This window comes from Acanthochromis polyacanthus, chromosome 2 (assembly GCF_021347895.1).
Source record: "Acanthochromis polyacanthus isolate Apoly-LR-REF ecotype Palm Island chromosome 2, KAUST_Apoly_ChrSc, whole genome shotgun sequence".
Classification (NCBI taxonomy): domain Eukaryota; kingdom Metazoa; phylum Chordata; class Actinopteri; family Pomacentridae; genus Acanthochromis; species Acanthochromis polyacanthus.
In genome coordinates, this window is record NC_067114.1 from 16,344,441 (window position 1) to 16,363,986 (window position 19,546).

The 19,546-nt window shown below is 42.0% G+C and overlaps 1 protein-coding gene across 1 annotated transcript; it reads left to right on the forward strand.

The window, feature by feature from the left end:
- The first annotated feature begins 176 nt into the window (after window positions 1-176).
- On the forward strand, window positions 177-19,197 carry urb2 (URB2 ribosome biogenesis homolog). Its single transcript, XM_022193560.2, has 12 exons — window positions 177-245; window positions 1,381-1,527; window positions 1,701-1,877; window positions 2,158-3,338; window positions 3,456-3,594; window positions 3,738-6,129; window positions 6,629-6,786; window positions 6,996-7,106; window positions 9,152-9,394; window positions 12,823-12,919; window positions 13,580-13,713; window positions 18,264-19,197. The coding sequence occupies exons 2-12, from the start codon at window positions 1,402-1,404 to the stop codon at window positions 18,459-18,461; spliced, it is 4,956 nt and encodes a 1,651-aa protein (XP_022049252.2). The 5' UTR covers window positions 177-245; window positions 1,381-1,401; the 3' UTR covers window positions 18,462-19,197.
- Window positions 19,198-19,546: the final 349 nt, after the last annotated feature.

Genomic DNA, 19,546 nt, shown 5'->3' on the forward strand with positions numbered 1-19,546 from the left:
TAATGATCAGAAAAACCCTAAAATATGTATATTTTTTTAACAGGGTCTCTACAATGACAAAAGTGAAAAAGCATATTTGTGGCTTTGATAGTTAAAACGTTAAAACGTCGGCCGGTGTTTGTATATATCTATGGGTATGACCGGTATTGTACATCTGTTCTCTATTGCTTTGGCCTGGCCGGCAGGGTGAAAGTTGAAAGTTCGTCCAAATCTGAAAACAGGAGACACGTGCCGGTAGAAAATCAGTAAGTTAAATCAGTTAAATGTTCTCAAGTGCATTTAAGTGTAACTTAAACAAGTAAAACTGAAGCTCGGGAACGATTTTCTTGCGTGCAGACGAGTAGCAGCTCATGTATTAGCTTGTTTTGACGTTAGCAAGAGTATGCCATGGAGCTAGTAGTTAGCTTTAAGGCATGCCAGTCAGTGTAAACTGTGTGAGTCAGTGAGACTCAAGCAGATGGAAAAATTAATACTTTCCTGTCCATCACACCTGCGCCAAATTGTGCAAACCTCTTTACTTGTACTATTCTTGAATCTGAGTGGGAACAAGATCTGTGCTCTGAGTTATTGTAGAAAGAAAGTAGTATGTTTTAAAGAAGATTCAGGTCTGGTGTGGGTGCTTTTGGCTACTTTGGTCCTTTCCTGGGAAGCAACCTGCAAACATATCTTCCTGTCTCCTTAACTTTAGTATTTTTCTTTGTCTTTATGTTGTCTAGATACTTACATGTAAGTAAAGCACTGCTGATCACCGAGAATATTTAGCTTGACTGTTTTTGTTCACTTTTCTTTCTACTGTACAGATTCTCTTATCTATCCAGTGACAGATCTATTGTATCACAGCGATGTCAATCCAGTGAGGTGTGGCACAGCTGCCTCACGAATACTTTTGTTTTGTGGTTCCTGTCAGATGAGCAGTGTTCAGTAGAGCTTATAGTTTTTACTTTTAATTTGCTTTACAACATGACATAATGGGACTTACAAACAGTTTTGCTTTTGTAAGTGAAACACACATGTTCCATGAAGTATAAATGGGGCGAGACAAACAATTGAGTAGGTAAAGAGTGAGAAATCAGCCATTACATATTATATGCACACATTTATTAGTCCTCTCCTGCTGTATGGCATGCCTCTTTTATACATCACAGTTGCCATACAGACTTCTGCTTAGAAAACATCAAGGATACACCTGTGATTCCTTGTGTAGAGTTCCTTCAACAAGCCTCCTCTGTCCTCAAGATGCATTTTTGGAATTGAAATATCCTTAATAGTGGCATGCCAGAATTTATTTCCAGGTCACAAGCAGGAGTATGGAGGACAAAGGTGGTGAGGTGGCTAAAAACTGTGAAATGAGATGAGCTTCTTGTCTTTCTATCTCCTAAGGCCTGCACACCAGTAGCAGCGATGGCTGCCATCTACTCAGGTATCCACCTGAAACTAAAGAGTCCACAGACTCCATGGGAGGACAAGCTGAAATTGGCTCGTTTTGCCTGGATCTCCTCTCTGTGCCTACTGCCCAACAAGGAACAGGTAATAGATGGAGTTGTTGCATCTTCAAAGGATGACAATGTTGCTTTTGCCTGTTTTCAATGCAGGTGTGTTTTTAATAATGGGAACCCAGAGTAGTGAGAAGTGGCCACCCTAATTTTGCCCTACAGCATATCTAGTTCTCAACATGTCATCTTTGATCTCTCCATCTGTAGGTGCTGTTGGACTGGTGCACCCATGCCCTCACAGGCTGGTACAGTAAAAAGGTGGAGTTTTCACAGGATGTCTTGGAAGGTCTGTGGTGCTACCTTGATGACGTGCTTCACAGCCGGAAGCTCCAGTCTCTGCTCAAGCAGGGAAAGACCATCAGTCTCAGGCTCAACATGGCACAGGTACATCAACAGTTAAGCAAGAAATGCACTCAGAGAGCGCAGTACTCCACCAAGGCTGTTCTTTCCCCCATATGATATTGTCAGAAATGCAGCATTTGTTTATTAGTTATTGATGATCAGAAATCACAGACAAATAGAATATGGCCATTTAATATAGATATACCCACAAACAAAATGACCTTGGGCTGGGTCCAGGTGTGTGTTATGCATGTATACGCTATGTAAGGATCGTGTTACATTTGTGGAGGTTTTGATGACAGTTTGTTCTGTTTGCCTCTAGCTGCTGCTTGACCATCTGCAGGAACGTAAACACGTCGGCTCCAAGTCACCAGTATGTGTGTCCACCATACTGAGTGTGTGTCAGGGTATTCTCTCTTCTCCTGCGCTCTCATCGGTTTTTACCACTAAGTATGAACTTATGGCTGATCTGCTGGCCAAGCTCTCCTCTTTGGCCTGCCATGAACTACAGCAGCCATTACTCACAGAAGTCAACATGACCGAGGGTGACACATGTGAAGATGAACTGATGAATGAATGCCATCAAACTGAACCTACTACCAGTTTGGAACTTATCCAAACTGACCTGATCGCTGCGAGTCGACCAGATCAGCCAGAGATAGACGGAAATAAATCTCCTACGAAGCCAAAGGAAAAGCTCCGTTCGGCTCATTTATTTGAGGTGTTGCTTCAGGTGCTGTCATGTTATTTGTCAGTGCAGCGACAACAAGCCAACCCAAACAGAGTTTTCACTATGGTGACCAACCAGCTGCTCCAGCCGCTGGTCCTGCTCCGACACCTGCTGACCTCCGGAGACTTTACGTCTTCTCACACACAGCTTCGCCTCCGTCAGCAGCTGTGCAGAGACGTCCGCATCAAGGTAGACTCCATCCTTCAGTTAGCTCTCTTCCCCTCTGAGCAGCTGAACTCATACAAGGACGAGCTCTTACCATCAAAAGAAGATTCTAGGAAACGCGGTTCTGGAGGGACAAAAGGGCCTTTGAAGCCCGTCAGTGCTGTACTTTGTAAGCTGAGTGCCCAGGGCTACTGTGAGCCATCGCTGCACTACTCTGTGAAGTCCAATGCGTTGTGTCTGCTGTTTAAGTTTTTCCTGGAAAAATATGGCAAAGGGAGGGGAGAAGGTGAGGAGGAGCAGAGGATGCTGTGCTTCTATTTTCTCATCAAATTGGTCCCAGCGTTAGATCTTCATATTGATGGATGCTCAGCCTCACCTGCCAAAGCGGAGCAGCCCGGCTCTGTTTCCTCCAGGCAGAAGTCACCTCCAGCCTCCCTCAGCTCCCCTGAGAGCTGGAGCCTGGCTCTGCTGGCTGTGGAGTCCCTGCTCAGCCAGGCTCTGTCAGCTGATATTTATAATGTAGCTGCAGATAGGATTCGACATGGAGAGGTCCAGCTCAGCTTTTACAGAGCCTTGGGACAAATGCTCTTCAATGAGGCCCAGCCAAGGTAACAGGCTGCTGATGCGTTTTTATTGTTGCTGAAAGATTTTCCACATTCAGAATCATTTTGGCTATCCTATTTCTTTGGTCATATGCTTAAAAATCTTCCTGTCTTTGCTTTCAGCATACCTGCATGGTACCGTTGCTTAAAGGTGCTTTTGAGTCTCAATCATCTGATTCTTGAACCAGACCTGGACCAGCTGTTGTCTGCAGCGTGGGTTAATGCTGAATGCATGGAAGCACGAGTGGAACGGGCAAAACAGGTCTTGATTTAATCAGTCAATTACATTTTATATTTTACAAATCGATTGCATTAAAAGTATGACCCACATCCATAATTGAAAATGAAAATACCTGGACATTCAGAGGAACATTTTTGACCGTTACAATGTTTGTTTCCCAACAGCTCACGGTGTGCAGCCTCCTCCAAACCTACACTAAGCTCCGTCAGCTGCCTCGTCTCTTCTCAGAGCTCCTGTCTGTGATCTGTCAGCCAGCTCTGGATGACCTCCGACCTCCTCTCCTGTCTGAAGGCATCTCTACGTCCCTCAAGACTTGTCTTCTGGACACACCCCCATCCCAGAGCCTAGAGATCTGCTCACTAGTGTTGGAGAGCATAAGGAAACATCTACTGCCTGACCTGGTGAAAGACAAGATGGAGATTGATGGAGAGCAGGAGGACCTAGAGAGAAAAGATGCATCTCTGAAGCTCTCCTCTCTCAGTCAACTGCTTCATGTTGTTTTATTCAATGTAAAGACGCTAGACAACACGTCTCCTGTTCTGTTTGTCCGGCAGAGTCAAAACCTGATGGAGGCAATGCAGCAGTTAGTCAGTGAGCTACTACATGTGTTGACAACAGAGAAGAAGCCAAAAACTGGAGCACTGTGGGAGCAGAAGACCCAGGAAGCTGCTCTCCTGCTCAGATACACCTGGGTGGAAGTGGACACGCTCTTCCATATCCATTGCACCAAATACACATCTCTTGACTCAGCAGCTAATGAAGAGAATGAAGACCAAGCTTCTTCTAGTGCTCCAGTCCTAACCCACATAGAGAGTCTTCTATCAGGGGAGATCTTACCAGCAGATCTCCATCCTTCCCCCTCCTGCAGTCCCATTAGCTGTCTGCTCCTCAAGCTCCTCACTTTACAGCAGATCAAGAAGGCTTTGTGGGATTCCAGCTGTGAATCCAGCACTGCAGCACTGCTGACCAGAGCAACCCAGTTTATTTTAGCTAAGTCCAATCTTGAGATGAGTCTGGATGGAGAGCAGGTGTGGGATGGGCAGATAAGCAGCGTGAATGCTAACTCCTACCATGTAGCACACTGGCATCTTATCACGTCAAATGTGCCTTTGATTGTTCCCCACCTGAGTGGAGAAGATGTTGGCTGCATAGCAAATGTTCTTGTAAGCTCATTGTTGACCAGACAGATGGACAGATCCAAAGACCGGGTGTCCAGCTGTCTGACTGTCTCGCTCATATCTTCACAGCTTCTTCAAAGCTCAATTCTTGCTGAGTTGCCTTCACTGTTCTCTGCTGTAGTTCAGTCCCTCACACAAAAGATTATCAGTGTGCTCAAGGCAGCACGTACACTCAAGGTTTGTCCAACGCTACTGACATTTCAGGAGAAAGAAACTGGAGCTCCCTCTTCAGAGAGAGTTGCCAGTCAGCCTCTGTCCTCACTGGTGAAGAAAGAGACCATAGTTGAGGACATATTAGCATCATCTAAAACTGGAGAGGTGCATGTACTGCTGACTGGCACACAAATGAAGGAGCTGGGAGTTTTACTCCAAATCCTAACAAACCTAAATCCAGATGGGATGAGCTCGGAGGATCTCTCTTTTGTTTTCCTCGTCCTCTTCTTCATGGTCACTGCCACCTCTGGTCAGCCAGAGCAGATAGCCACAGATCCTCCTGAATCTGGAGTTGAAGCTCTGTTCCTCGAGAAGCTGCTCAGGATTCTGACTTATCTTGTGGAGAGTAGAAACTTCCAAAGTGTCTTGAAGCTCATCCACGGTGGTACTCTGTTGCAAGCTGCCGTGTCGTGTCTACTCTGGCAGAGCAACAGTGGAAGGTTTCGAGCCATGAGCAGACCGGGTTGGTTGGATTTAATCAAAGAAGTGCAGGGCTTCATAAGATCTCTGGTCCAATTGATTATAATGAGAAACAGCAGCGTTCGACTCAACCTGGACCAGTTTGCTTCTTATCTTACTGGTGAGGCAATGGAGAGTAGGAAAACTGCTGTATCCAGTTCAGGAGCATCCATGTTATCTGTTCATCTTCTGCTGGCGTCACTGACATCTTTCTCTCAGGCAATGGCCTCTAATTTGGGAAGAAGCAAACCAATGGATCAAACCTTAACTCAAATGCTCAGAAGAGTCACTGCTTCACTGGGACCAGCTGTCGAGTCTGTCCTAAAGCCTCAGACTGTGAGTGAGAACGACGTCCAGCCGGCTAGCATCCTCGGTCAAGCCTTTGTAGCTGAAGTTGTTACCGTCATGCTGCACTCTGAGCTTTCCTCGCTGTCGGTAGAGGATGAGAACAGGCAGAGTGGCGCCCAGCTGAAACATAGGACCCTCTATCAGTGCTTCTGCCAGCAAATCCTGAAAGAAATCAGCTCTGCGCCCCGGCCCAAGGACTTCCTGGTTTCCTCTCTTCATTTTCTTTCTGCTTTTTACAAAGCAGTGGTGAAGACCAAGGGAGAGCAGGAGGTGCAGCAAGGAGAGGCAAAGGAGGGAGGAAAGGAGTTGGATGAGCTTTTCGTTCAGATACTTCAAAATGTGCACAGGCTGCTGACAGGTATATGGGTCCATATTAAGAACAAACATCATTTGCTTGTGCAGTCTTTCAGTGTTGTAGTCTCATAAATTACCTCTTCATAGTGCACATACTGACATAAGCTTGACATTGAGTCTTAGAAAATGAGCTTTTGCACTGAAATAGCTTCACGAGTATGAGAAATTATCAGATTTGGCTGTTTACCGTGATCAGTGCTAAAGTTTAAAGCCAAATTTGTTCAATTCTTTGACAGTGTATTTAAAAAAACACAAAGCAAATAAAGTTCCATCACACAGCCTTTATTTTTAGTTTCAGGGAATCCAGCATCAAATTATGCCCATATATATTAAAAAACATTACAGGTTGAACTTGCTGCAAATATTGCTAACATTTTGAAGTGTTTATGTCTAATTTGCTATTTAATAGACTAATTTATGTACTTGTATATTAGATTGAATTGAGTTCTGTCTTCTTATGGTTCATCTTTTACCTAAATGTAGCACACCAACTTTGCTTTCAGCTCCTTGGCTGTCTTCAGATGTTAGTGAACTGGAGCCATCAGTGCAGGAGCTGTTACACCACCTGGTGGAGAAAAATACAACAAGCCAGTTTAATGTTCTGCTGCTGATGATCAGGGAGGGACTGGACAGTGGCAAGCTAAGGGCAGGAAACTACAGGGTGAGGCCAAGAACGTTCTGACAACTTTTTATTGTTTTATCTCTGAAGGAGGTTCCTGTCTGATCTGTTTTTTCAGGGATGTTTTTAATATATGTTTTTAATTCCAATTTGCACTTACTTGACTGGAAGGAAAGTGGGCTTTTTTTTTTTTTTTTGTGTGTGTGACATGAAATACAGAACTAACTCTTTCTCTACTCACTGTTCTCCAGGAGCCGCTATCTGCAGTGATCATCATTAAGCTGCTGTCCTGCTGTCAGTTACCTGAAGGCTGCTCTAAAGCTCTGTGGCTCATTGCACCACAGATTTTATCTGCTATGGTGGTGAGAAAAACACACTCAAACACATGCAGAGTCACATGCAGTTATCAACGCTTTGCTTTAACAGGCATCTTGGGTGATCCGATCAGAAGTGGATAGTCAAAGTACATCGGTTCACACCAGGCAGTAAAATCCAACTCCACAAGTGACCACTTGTGATTAGATCTCACTTCCTCACTCATTTTGCAAATACACGTGTGCGTAATTTCTGCTGGCACAAACCTGATGGACTGCTGTATTTAACCAACAGCGATTCACTTCTCGTGCAAAGTCTGATGGGAATTTTAAAAAAGGAAAGAAATCGCTAATTTGACTTTTGTTGTTGCCTGCTGATGCATTTGGCACACAAATGAGTAAATCCTTCCATTGATATTGAGCACATCAGTTGAGTCTGCAGTCTTCCCATTGTGGTCTGAGTGATCACAACTTTACTTAGAGCTGTACGCTTTTGATCAGATGCACATGTGTGCATGTATTTAAATACAGGTCTGTAACTTGGATTTGCTTGAATCAGTTCAGTAATCAAAATCAGAATCAGCTTTTGTGGCCATTTATGTGAACACTAGCAAGGAATTTGACTTCAGTGTTTTCTTGCTTTTGAAGTACTCACACAAAATTAAACACACATACATTTAAATAAGGACAACAGGTTACAGAATTAAAGGTTAAACTACTATATACAACTGTAGATATGTGTAAAATAAGAAAGACATTTAAGATGAAACCAGTTTTGTATTTGATGATATATGTCATGGGGGCAATTTCTTTCCCAGCCTCTCAGGAGAAACTGCCATTCAGGCTAACAGAATTCAAACAGTCTTGTTTTTTTTTTGGTAGCTCTTTGACATTGCATCGCTCACATGCCTGTTTCACAAAGGAAGCCCATCATTCAACAAATCACTGGAATGAGGATTTACTTATGTGTGCAGAAAACACCCCTGTGAAACTGTCTTTGTGCATCTAAAGCACTCGCTTAGTGAGATTCTTGCACACTGCCACTAAAATAGCTATCATTACATTTTAATAATTTAGCGCTTTAACTCTTCGTTTTTTCACGTGCAGATGAAAGGAAAACCATAGAGACAGAATCCTCAGTATGACTTGCACAGCAATGCTAATGCGAGTAGGGGACAGTGCCATGCTGGGAATATTTCACATTATGTTTTCTGCTCCAAATCAGACATCATTTTAGTGACAGTCTGCTGAATGTACATGTAACAGCCGTCTTAAATGACCCAGCAGCTATGTGACAATCACAGTGTGCTGATTTTTGCTGGGATGCCTGCTCAGTGTAATTTCCACTGAGGCTGTTTTGGTCAGTATGATTTCCATCAGGTGAACACACACACGCACACGCAGCACTTAAATATGCTAACCATGCTGTTCTGTCCTGTTAGCCACACTCACCATGTCCGTATGTTATCTGCCTGATGTGTAGTTTACAGATTTCTTCCAGACAGTGTGACATTACATCCATTTACTAGTCCTAAGTTATTCATTTTTTACCAGCAATAAATTTAAATGTTACAAAAGTGGCAGAATTTCTGTTAAGTTCCTTTTTTTTTTTAAATGTGCAGCTCTTGATCAGCAGGCTGTGGAACTGGGTAAAACAGTACCGTATCCCAAAAGGTTATTTTATCAGAATTTGTTCCAACATACCAGGCCTGTTTTTTTTTAACAAGGGGCAGTTTGTCACAGTAGGAAAATCTCAGGTGTAAATAATTAAATCAGTGATGGCTGAACTCCTTTTAGCTGCTTCAGCTGGTGTTGTGCATGTTGGCTCACTGTCAGCGTTTACTGGGACACTTGAACAACATGACCATCGTTTATGAAGTTAGTAACACCTGTGTTGTTCCTTATCAGTCAAAATGTCTAGTGAAAAAAAGGCCTGTTGGTGTTGTCAGTTTCATATCTAATTTCCAGAAGCTGTAACAACTTCACTCATGAAGAAAATCCCTTAAATATTTTGCGTGTCCCTGCCTTTATATTTGTGTTTGACTGTGTTTCTCTTTCTAACTTTCACTCTGTGCATCTTCTTTGTGCTACAGTTCTTGGTAAGAGCATCCAGTGAGGATGTCTCCCTGACTCTTCGCTTTACCGTTCCCACGGTAACTTCAATGACATCACTGCTGCGCCAGGGGGAGGGGCTTATCACCAACCCTCATCATGTGACTTTGATCCTCGTAGCGCTCCAGTCGGTGCCCCTCGACCATCTGATCCCACCCGTCTACCAGTCGGCGTTCTTGGCCGTTCATGAGGCGCTGTTTGCCATCATCCAGTGTCATCCTCAGGTACGAGGAGGAAAATGAGCTGTTGGTGGAGCGAGGAAGTGAAATGAGAATGAGGCGAAGTGGCAGAGTAGTGTAAAGAAAAGTCATTTCATTATAGATGAATATGTATCATTATCTGGATGGCAAGAAGATCAAAGAAATGTCCTTACATGTGAGCTGCGTGTTCAGAAAATTACCCTTTACTGCCTGAACTGTATCAAATTAGATCTTTTTTAGCACTGAACTGACACAGTTGACCAAAGTAGTTGATTTACCCTGCAGTGAAGAACTTTGTCTTCCATTTCTGGCAATGACAGTAAGTATACTGTCAACACATGCTAATGACGTTTGCCTTTTTCGGACCGTAACCTTTCCTCTGAACAACACGTTTCTTTTTAATCTGGAGCATCATAAACTTTCCTTGGGCGCTCCTTTCTGCTTTAGCCTACCTTACCTCTATCACTAACAGTAGCTTCACTCTTCAGCTCTGACAAACCAGTCGTAGTTGTTGGACCGCTGTGTCAAAACAGGATTCTTATCACAGACACCTGAGTTACAACTCTGGTAAACTGTGAATTGCAGAGAGATTACTTGCTGCTGATAAACCTTAACCGCATTGTGTGAACTTGTTTGGCTTGAATCTAAAGGTGTGTTTATTTTCAGCTTAGGCAGTTCCTTCATCAGTGATGTAAGACCGAGACAAGTTAAAGATCATGTGAGAGGAACAAATAGTCAAACATGCATTCAGTGTTTGTTTCTCCCAGTTTACAAGTCCGCCTTTAAAGGTAGAGTCAAATATTTATAATCTGAAACCCTTCATATCAAGCCAATGCTCTTTAAATGTAAGTACATACAGTGGCTTGGACCGATCCACACAAAACTATCCAACATTCTCACTGTTTAAATATATTAACCAGCTAAATATCAGCAATTTTTCACCAGAATTGCCGACTGCACCTTTAAATTGAGCGTTTAATGGCACCATATTAATGACATCTTAACACGTCAACGAACAGAAACACAGAGAACATGCAAACTCTAAACACAACATCAGACCTAAACAGAACATCAGACCCAAACAGATGTGAGGTGACACTGAGCTGCTGAGGAGCTCGAGTACCTCAAAATCAGAGAGTTTATCTACTCCAGGAGATATAAAAAGATCATTATTTCACAGAGCTCTTTTTTAAATTTCATGTATTTGTTCTTAAGTCATTTAGAGATTTTATGTTAAGTTACTACTCTACACTCTCAGCATCTACACTTTTTAAGCATTTACTGGTGATTTGTTGACTTATTTTGTCCTGAATCTTGACTGTAGACACTCTTCAGGACTCAAAGTCTTCCCATACCTGTGCATTTAATTGGTTTAAAAATAATGATTAAGCTGTTTGTGCTTACTGACCATTCTCCAAACATCAGCCAAAGACAGGGTTTCTCTTTGTAGTTTAGACAGAAATAACCACCCTCCCCACTTATGAAACCAAATTGCGTAATGAAGGTCACTACAGGTCAAGATCGCTGGTTTGAATCCATGATTTGAAGAAAATGCAGCATGCGCGCCCACAGGATGCCCCAGAGGAATGTCGCTTTCGACCAAAGGATATTGCAGCTCACCAGAGTCGTGCTGCAGCTGCATGAAAACCTCATAACGTCCACATGGTTGGCTTTTACTGGAAGTGTTTAAATTACACCAAAGAATCAGAAAGGGAAAAACATTTTGTTTTTCCTTAAAGAAAGGCGCATTAAAGTTTTAAATGGGAGCGTACACATTCCTGCCCACACAGTGCTGTTTGTTGTGCTGGTGTTAATGTGAAAATTTTCCAGTTTGTCACTCTCTGAAATGTTGACAGTGTTTTTTTTGTTGTTGTTCAGAAACAGTGACAGCAGGACAGAACTGGGGCAGCTGCATTGAATCAAACAGGCCAGGAACCAGCTAACTGATATCAGATGTTTGTGCGGACAAGAGACAGTAAAGGAGACCGACAGAGAGGGGGAGGGAGGGGGGGGGGGGCATAATAGAGAGGAGAAAGGACACTGTGAAGGAAAGCAGAGTACATTCATGGTGGGGAATAAAACACAAGTGATAAAGAGACGAGAGAATAAGCTGGAGAACAAAAGAAAAAGATTTGGCCAGGGTGTGATACATAAGAGAAGTTTGGGGACAAAATGAAGAGGAGGGGTGTGAGCTGGAGAGAGGAGGTGTGATAGGACAGAGAGGTGGGTGGGGGGGGGGGGGGGGGGGGGGGGGGGGGGGGGGGGGGGGGGGGGGGGGGGGGGGGGGGGGGGGGGGGGGGGGGGGGGGGAGGTAGCGGGGTTGGCATGCAGAGTAGGTTGGCATGAAGCGGGTTTAAGTCGATGGAAACCATCGCTGAGCTCCAACCAGAGCCGGTGACATCATCCCTCCCTCGTTCATATTCACTCTGCCTCTTCATCCCTCCTTCAGTCGGCTGCAGGCCTTGAACAGGCACCAGAGGAGAGACGTACAGGCAGAAACGCACACGTAGCTCTCATGGGAATCCAACTTTTACCTCAGTCGTTTTGCGAGCAGCGAGTTTGTGACTGCTCTGTTATGGCTCAAGCCATGAAAATGACGTCAGAAATGGATCTTTCAGGACTGCTTTCTCCTCCCGTTCTCCATTGAATCTGAATGTCGGAAAACTTTTCACTTCTCCTTAAAAGTGTCTTTAAATTCAGAATAGTTTTATTACTCTATGACAGCCTCACATCAAGACATCTGGTTGAGCAGGATTCATGTGAACGTTGACCGTATTAGAGCTGTCAGTAGGCAGGAATATTCTATGAAGTCAACTGGAAATCCTCAAGAATATACGTCCCAACTCTCCCATGAACACCACAAACGGTGTGGTCTGCAGCCACCGTGCCTTAAAGCAATACCACTGGAGCTCTTCATAGAGTTTAACAGCCTTTTATCTGTGAGGAAGAGTATATACAAAATATACTTATCAACTGTAACACTGAAACCAGATGCCTCATATTGTGGAGGACACAGCACCTCTGAGGTGTCCTGTGGCGTCTGGCATCGAGATGTTAGCGGCAGATCCTTTGGGTTCTGCTGCTATATATCCCGTGTATCCCATTACTCATCAGATTAGGATTAAGGGAATTTGGAGGCCAGATCAATGCCTTGAGTTCTTTGTTTCTGATCAGTTTTTATGCTGTGGGTTGGTGCACTGTTCTGCTAAAGGAGGGAAGCTGTCACTGGGGAGTTTTGTTGTCTGACAGTGGTTTTAAATGGTGCGGCTGATTCAGGATGCATTCATTTATTTGTCACAAACACAGTTATACGTCATATAATGCGCAGTGATTGCATTGTGCACCTGTTCCAAACTGAGACAATAACAATAACGAAATAAAATAGGTATAAGTGATAGGTGATAGGCATATGTATACTTGCATGACTATATACTTCTTCTTTGTGTGTACAGGTGATGCTGAATGCAGCTCCATCGTTCATAAACGTCTTCTATCGTCTGGTGGCTTCTATCATGCAGGAGGGTCGGCAGAGAGGAGACAGCGATACAGGTAACACACACAGGACAGATAAGCATGTTGTCAAATAATAAAGTTTTTGGTCAAACAGAAATGTTTTACATTTGTTTATGAAAATAATTGTTAGATGTTGTGTAGTTGCTGCATCAGATAGATCAAGGTGTTCTCTTTTGAAAGCACGATGAAAAGCTGGAGAGTTTATCCAATCCTTCATGTGATATAAGAAAACTGTCTGTAGATTACGAGCATGTACGATTAAATCCAGGTCTGACTTGTGGTTTGATGCCCTTCTGTCCTTGAAATGTACCAAGAATAGCGCTGCATGTTGCTGAAGAGAGTTAATTGCATTGTGTAAGCTGGAACTGACAGGTACGCTGTGTCATGCTCAATCACATTTCCACACTGCTGGCAGTAGCCTCCCAGAAAATAAGAAAACTAAAGACAGTCTTGATTCATCTTTCAGTTTACATCCTAAATGTGGGAACTGCAGACATCTGTTACAAACATTTCTACTTGGTCACCATAGAAACATCTTCAATGTTTGATGTTCTTACAGACCAGTTTATTCTGCTTTTTAAGCCTTAAATGCATTTTCAGAGAAGAAATCCTAGGTGTAATGTGTAAATGGACTAACTTTATTTGCTACATGTGGACAAATTAAAGAGCTAACTGTAAACTGTCTCCATTGTGAAGGTGCGGATGGTGACGTTTATTTGCAGTGTTCCAGGCTGATACAGAGGATGTATTCTCACATCGCTGCTGCGGCTGAGAGCTTCACCGTGCTGTCAGCCTTCATGGTGGCTCAGTATGTCACAGAGCTGCAGAAGGTACACACACAACACACACAACACACAACACAGACACACATTTTGAGTGCTCTTCATGTCTTTTTATTTTATTTTTTACCCAGTATTTGCACTGGAAAATGATTCATTCTGATGGTTTTACAATTTGGTGACAGAACAGTGAAAAGCCAGCACACAACACAACACAACACACACACAAAACCACATACAGTCATAATATCATACAAAGCCAATACAGTTCCTCATCCAAAGCCATCTGTCATCCTCTGTGATTTACTGCAGCTGTGACTGACACACTTACACACACACACAACACACACATGTATGGAAGAGGCAGCAGGATCTCAGCTGATCCTTTGATCCTGCACAGTTTGTCTGCTGCCCGTCGAGCCAAGTGACGGAGACGCTGACGCTCAGCAGCCGAGACGGGAAGCGTTTCCATCGGCCAAATTGTAGATGTTCCCAAATCTGAGCGAGCAGGTCCAGGATTACTGTAACTCCATGTGCTGGAGTGGAGCTTTGGGCTGGATGTTCCCTCATTGCAGTGAGTCACGTCTGGCTCAGGAGCGGGCCTCCTTTCCGCTGCCAGACTGTATTTAATGTGACGCCAGCCTGACTCAGCAGTTTCCAGCCGAGTTCCACACGGAGAGGAAGACGTTAAAGCACCCATGCAGACAGACAGACAGACGGGCAGACAGACAGGCAGAGACAGGACAAATAGTGTGGAAGAGGTGTTTTATGATTCCTTGAAGTCTGCGTGAATCATGTAGGAATCCTAAAATTGGATTTATAATGTGCTTTTAATGGAGGACCAAAGAGGTCCTCTTTGTAAGCCAGACGTAATTTAGCCGTCGCTGGCACTCATCTGGACTGAACTACTTATGCAGCAGCCAGGTGTTATTAGACAGGAGCTGCAGCTAGTAGAGCAGCTGCTGGAGTTTCTTTTTATACTGAACAAGTCTTCTCTGCTATTCTTTGACAACTAAGTGAACGTTGCACAGTGTCAGAATCATGAGGATGGATGCAGCAAAGCTAAAATATTCATTTTTTTTTCTGCCTCCTTGTCAAAACTTATCACCTGCATTACCCACAGTGAACCTCAGCCAGTGAAAGTTGGTGATTCGGGATATAGGACATTTATCGGACAAATACCTCTCTGAGAAGGCTTTACGCAACAGTGGGGCTCAACAGACTTCAATGTGTAAAATCAACCTTTAATTGTAACCTTCTTCCGGTATGCTTGTTTAGTTTTAGGTAATAACATGTCACGTGTACATTTGCTGTAGCAAATGGACACGGCATCAGCAGATAGAGGTGATCACACTGTTGAAAGAACTCTGCTAGTCTACCCAAATATTACAGTGTGTAATTGAGCAGAGCCAGTCTTGTTTACTGGCAGTAGATTGTACTGTAGAGTTCTGCACTTGTACAACATGTGACACCCGCCTCTCTGCTCCACTATTTGGTTTAGAAGGAAAGTCTGAAGATTTTATGAACAAAACAAAGGAAGACGACCCTCAATAAGGGCAATAGAGGATGTTCACATTCACAGACAGAAAAGCAGAATTACAAACAAACAGAAACATTCTGGTCCATGTCTGAATCCAGATCTAGGTGTACACTGGAAGGAATGCCCCTCTCAAAACAAGGAACTTTTAACTTGAAATAAGTGAAAAAAATCTGCCAATAGAACAAGTGAAAAATGGCTTTGTAAGATTTCTTGAAATAAGATATGATATTTAGAATATTGAGATCTTAAAATTAGCTGGGATAACTTAGTTTAAGCAGTATTTTACCGGGATTGTCAGGTTTAGGTGTCTTAAAATAAGCAAGATATGCTAAAAAAAATAAAATAAAAAATAGCAGTTTTTCACTCATAAATGGATTTTTGCTTTCATGTAATCTCCTAATCTGAGATTTCTTTATCCTCCTGCTGTCTTCATTTACGGGCACCAAAAAATATTGTTTCTATGTGTGAAAAAAATCCAAAACGTCAGCAAAAAAATTTCCCCAAATTTCAGAAAATTTGCAAAACCTTCAAAAAAAAATTTCAATAATTCCTTAAAAGTTTCCATTAAAAGTTTTATTTAAAAAAAAGAAAAACAAATTTGGCAAGAAAATTTTTGTAAATATTTTCAAAAAAAAGAGTAAAAATCTTCAAAAAAACCCTTAAAAACATCTAAAGTGATTGCATATATATCAGTAAAATTTCTGATATTTTTTTTAAGAACATTCACATAAAAATCAACCAAAATGCAGCGAAATTCGCTGGATTTTGGTAGATTTTTTTGTGAATATTCTTAAAGAAACATTAGCATTTCTTTATTTCCACCAAAAAATGTTCAAAGATTTCCAAAAAATGTTGAAAATGTGGACATCAGACGTTTCACTGTGAATATATATATTTTTTCCACATTTTCAAACTTCCAAACGGGTCAATTTTGACCCACAGGACGACACGAGGGTAAAAACAAGTCCCTCCATCTTGCTGAAATGTCTTTTGTTACGTGAATTTATCTTAAATCCAGTGGGATGAGACATTATGACTAAAAATGAGACAAATAGACTTGGTAAGATTTAGAGTTTTTGCAGTGTAATAACATTAGGTCTGAAGATACTTGGTTTTCCAGTAGCTCTAACAGTTAGTGATCAGAATCAGAATGTCTTTATTGTAATTGTATGAGAACAACACAATTGAAAGTGCAGTGCTTAAAGTGCATAATAAATAAAATAAAAAAACAAAAAAATATGGAAGACCATCACAATAAAAACATTCATACAACTATCCAGTAAAACCCATTAAACTAGAATTATTTAATGTGTCTTGAGTTTCGTGCACAAATGGCATCCACGTCATTTAATTGGTTGTCTTTGAGTACACAAAACCCACAATGGCCTGTTCCCCTCATACCATGGACCCTGTCATTATTGTTTTATCGGATCATGTAGCAGGTACACAGAGCAGCCGTCACCTGCTCACTCTTTGTCATGATGTATGTCAAAGGTCTGAAGACTGCGGTCGCCGTGGATACCATCAGGTCATGGGGTGGAACACCTGTATACCTCTGTGGGTGTTGTGTAACGCAGATGAATAACCAAATGCTATTGAATATCCTGGTGGCTTGTTAGGCAGGGTTCATTGACTGCAGTAATTAGTTTTGGTTGTGTTCCACTGCTCTGCTTCTGTCACTCAGGTGCATATGAAATGCATTCAGCTCCCTGTTTTCATGATCCTCTGCAACACTATTAGTCCATAGAGGCTGGATCATATTCTGCAGTTCTGGATCATTTGACAAAATCCTGTATTGAATTTCATGTCTGATCTTCAGTGGGGTTTAAAAATAATGCTGTCCACTCAGCTTTCAGCTCAGTTCAGAGCAACAGTGAAAGAAAGAAGCTGATTCTTAACATAAAATTTAACCCTCGTGTCGTCCTGCGGGTCAAAATTGACCCATTTTTAAAGTTTGAGAATGTGGAAAAAAAATATATTTTCACTGTGAAACTTCTGTTATCTACATTTTCAACATTTTTGGGAAATCTTTGAACATTTTTGGTGGAAAAAAGAAACGTTGTAGATGTTTTTTAAGAACATTCACAAAAAAAATCAACCAAAATCCAGTGAATTTTGCTGGATTTTGGTTGATTTTTATGTGAATGTTCTTAAAGAAAATATTAGAAGTTTAAATGATATTTATGTAATCGCTTTAGATAGTTTTAGGATTTTCTTTGGAAGATTTTTTACTAATTTTTTTTAAAAAATATTTACAAGAATTTTCTTGCCACATTTGGGGGATTTTTTTTAAATTAAACTTTTAAGGGAAATTTTTAAGGAATTATTGGAATTTTCCTCCTGAAGGTTTTGCAAATTTTCTGAAATTTGGGGAATTCTTTTGCTGAATTTCTGAATTTTTTTTCAGACAAGGAAACATTATTTGGTGCCCGTAAATGAGGACAACAGGAGGGTTAACCGCAAAGTGGAAAGATTATAATAATAACACATGGATATGATCCCAATAGGAAAACTCTTCTTTGGCTTTAAGCCTCCGGCAGTTTAAATCCAAGTTAATGGATCCTTTTTTTTTTTATAATATAATTAACCCTCTGCTATAATTTTACCTCTTTGAAAATATGATGTGTCAGTAATCCTGCTATTAACATTTACACATGCTGCCAGGTTTGGTGATGTCTGTGCTTTGATGCTTCTGATTGAGAGCAGAATGTAACACTTAAATAATTATTCAGCTATTCTGACGCATAATTTATGGTTGATATATTTGCCTGAGGCTGTCCCTCAGGCTGTGGCGTATTGCCAAATATAGTAACATGTTACCATAAAAAGATGATCTCGGTGTAGAGCGTGTAGAAAACGGGGAAGCAGAGGCAGCATCATGACTGCCTTGTATAAAAGCCTACTGATGGAATACCAACAAGTGAAACAAAGATCTAAATAATGAAGCAGAGAAACATTTGATCTCAGATTATCTGTGTTGCTTTTGCCATATTTAAAAATCCAATATTTCCTCTCATCATCTCCTCTGCGGTCTTCTCCTTTTTCTGAATTGCCTCTCTAGGTGACTCTGCGACCAGATGTGAAGCAGCATCTAACTGAGGGCATTTATCAGATACTGGACCTGTGTGTGGAGCAGGATATCAAGTTTCTGACGGCCGGGCTGCAGATGGGAGTCAGAGAGGTGTTCAACGAGCTGTACAGCAGCTACACCCACTACCACAAAGCTCAGAGGCAAGGAGAGGACAAGTACACAGTCTGAACTGCACAAACAAAGACTGGCGACCTTTTAACTTTCAATGTAATTAAACAGAAATGCGTTTCCTGGCTGTGTGTATGTCCAACTTTGGCTTTTCAAAGGCACACCGGCTTGTGGATAGCATGGGATGAGCTCGCTGTACATTTGTTCATGCTCCTGACACAGTTTTTTGATACAATTCGCACAATGTACACCTAAAGACAACAAACGGCTGCGTCCCCGAACAAACTGGTTTCACCTCTCTGAATATTGCAACAGATCGAAGCGCAAATATTTAAAAAGAGGCCTGTTAAGTTGATGCTTGAAATTCCCCTGAAGAGGGTTGTAACCAGAGCAGCAGGTATTACAAACACAGTTGCACCACCTCACATGAATATCATTTAACTGCAACAGGGCTGAGACAAACAAAGCTGGTTACAGACAGATAAGTCTGATTACACCGTAAACACACGGCACATGGATGACTGGAGCAGAAGTAGCTGTTAACCCTCCTCAGATGTCACACAGACCAGACGCTGTGTGAATGAGTCGGTGAAAAACCACCACCTGTCACTGAAAATACGATTATCATAATGTACAAAATGTTAGAATTTAAAGAATCAGTGAGGTATTTCCATGTATTGATTTGCTGAAAACTGTATGGATGTGTGTGTAAGTTCTACTTCATGTCCTCTATATTACTTTCTTTGTATTTTTACAAGAACTAAATGATTTAAATACAGTGCCGCTCTTTGTCTTCTGTTTATGGTCATTTTTATACATCACTGTGAATAAGCTCTCTCTCAGTTAGCTTCATACAAGGTTCTCAAGCAGCACCAGCATGTATTTGGCAGGTAGGTTGTCATAGCATCTTGAAGAGCTTGTTACAGGTTTATACTGCCTCCACTGCTTTAGTATCTACTTTTGATGAAGGTAGTTCTGTGTGACTCTGGCTGCGGGTTCTTATGTTTGTTTTCATGCTGCAAAATGAATCAGGGATGGTCAGTCGCTTCCATGATGGTGTTGCGTTACTGATTGATCTTCCTGTACCACGCAGAAATGCCAGTAACATCCACTATGCTGCACTGTTGCATGCAGACGCTTATTCT

Excerpts from the sequence above, each read along its gene's own strand:
- urb2 (XM_022193560.2), top strand. The coding sequence starts at position 1,402 with ATGGCTGCCATCTACTCAGGTATCCACCTGAAACTAAAGAGTCCACAG. Across the intron at positions 3,339-3,455 it reads TTCAATGAGGCCCAGCCAAG|CATACCTGCATGGTACCGTT; the intron begins GTAACAGGCTGC and ends CTTTGCTTTCAG. Across the intron at positions 3,595-3,737 it reads GAGTGGAACGGGCAAAACAG|CTCACGGTGTGCAGCCTCCT; the intron begins GTCTTGATTTAA and ends GTTTCCCAACAG.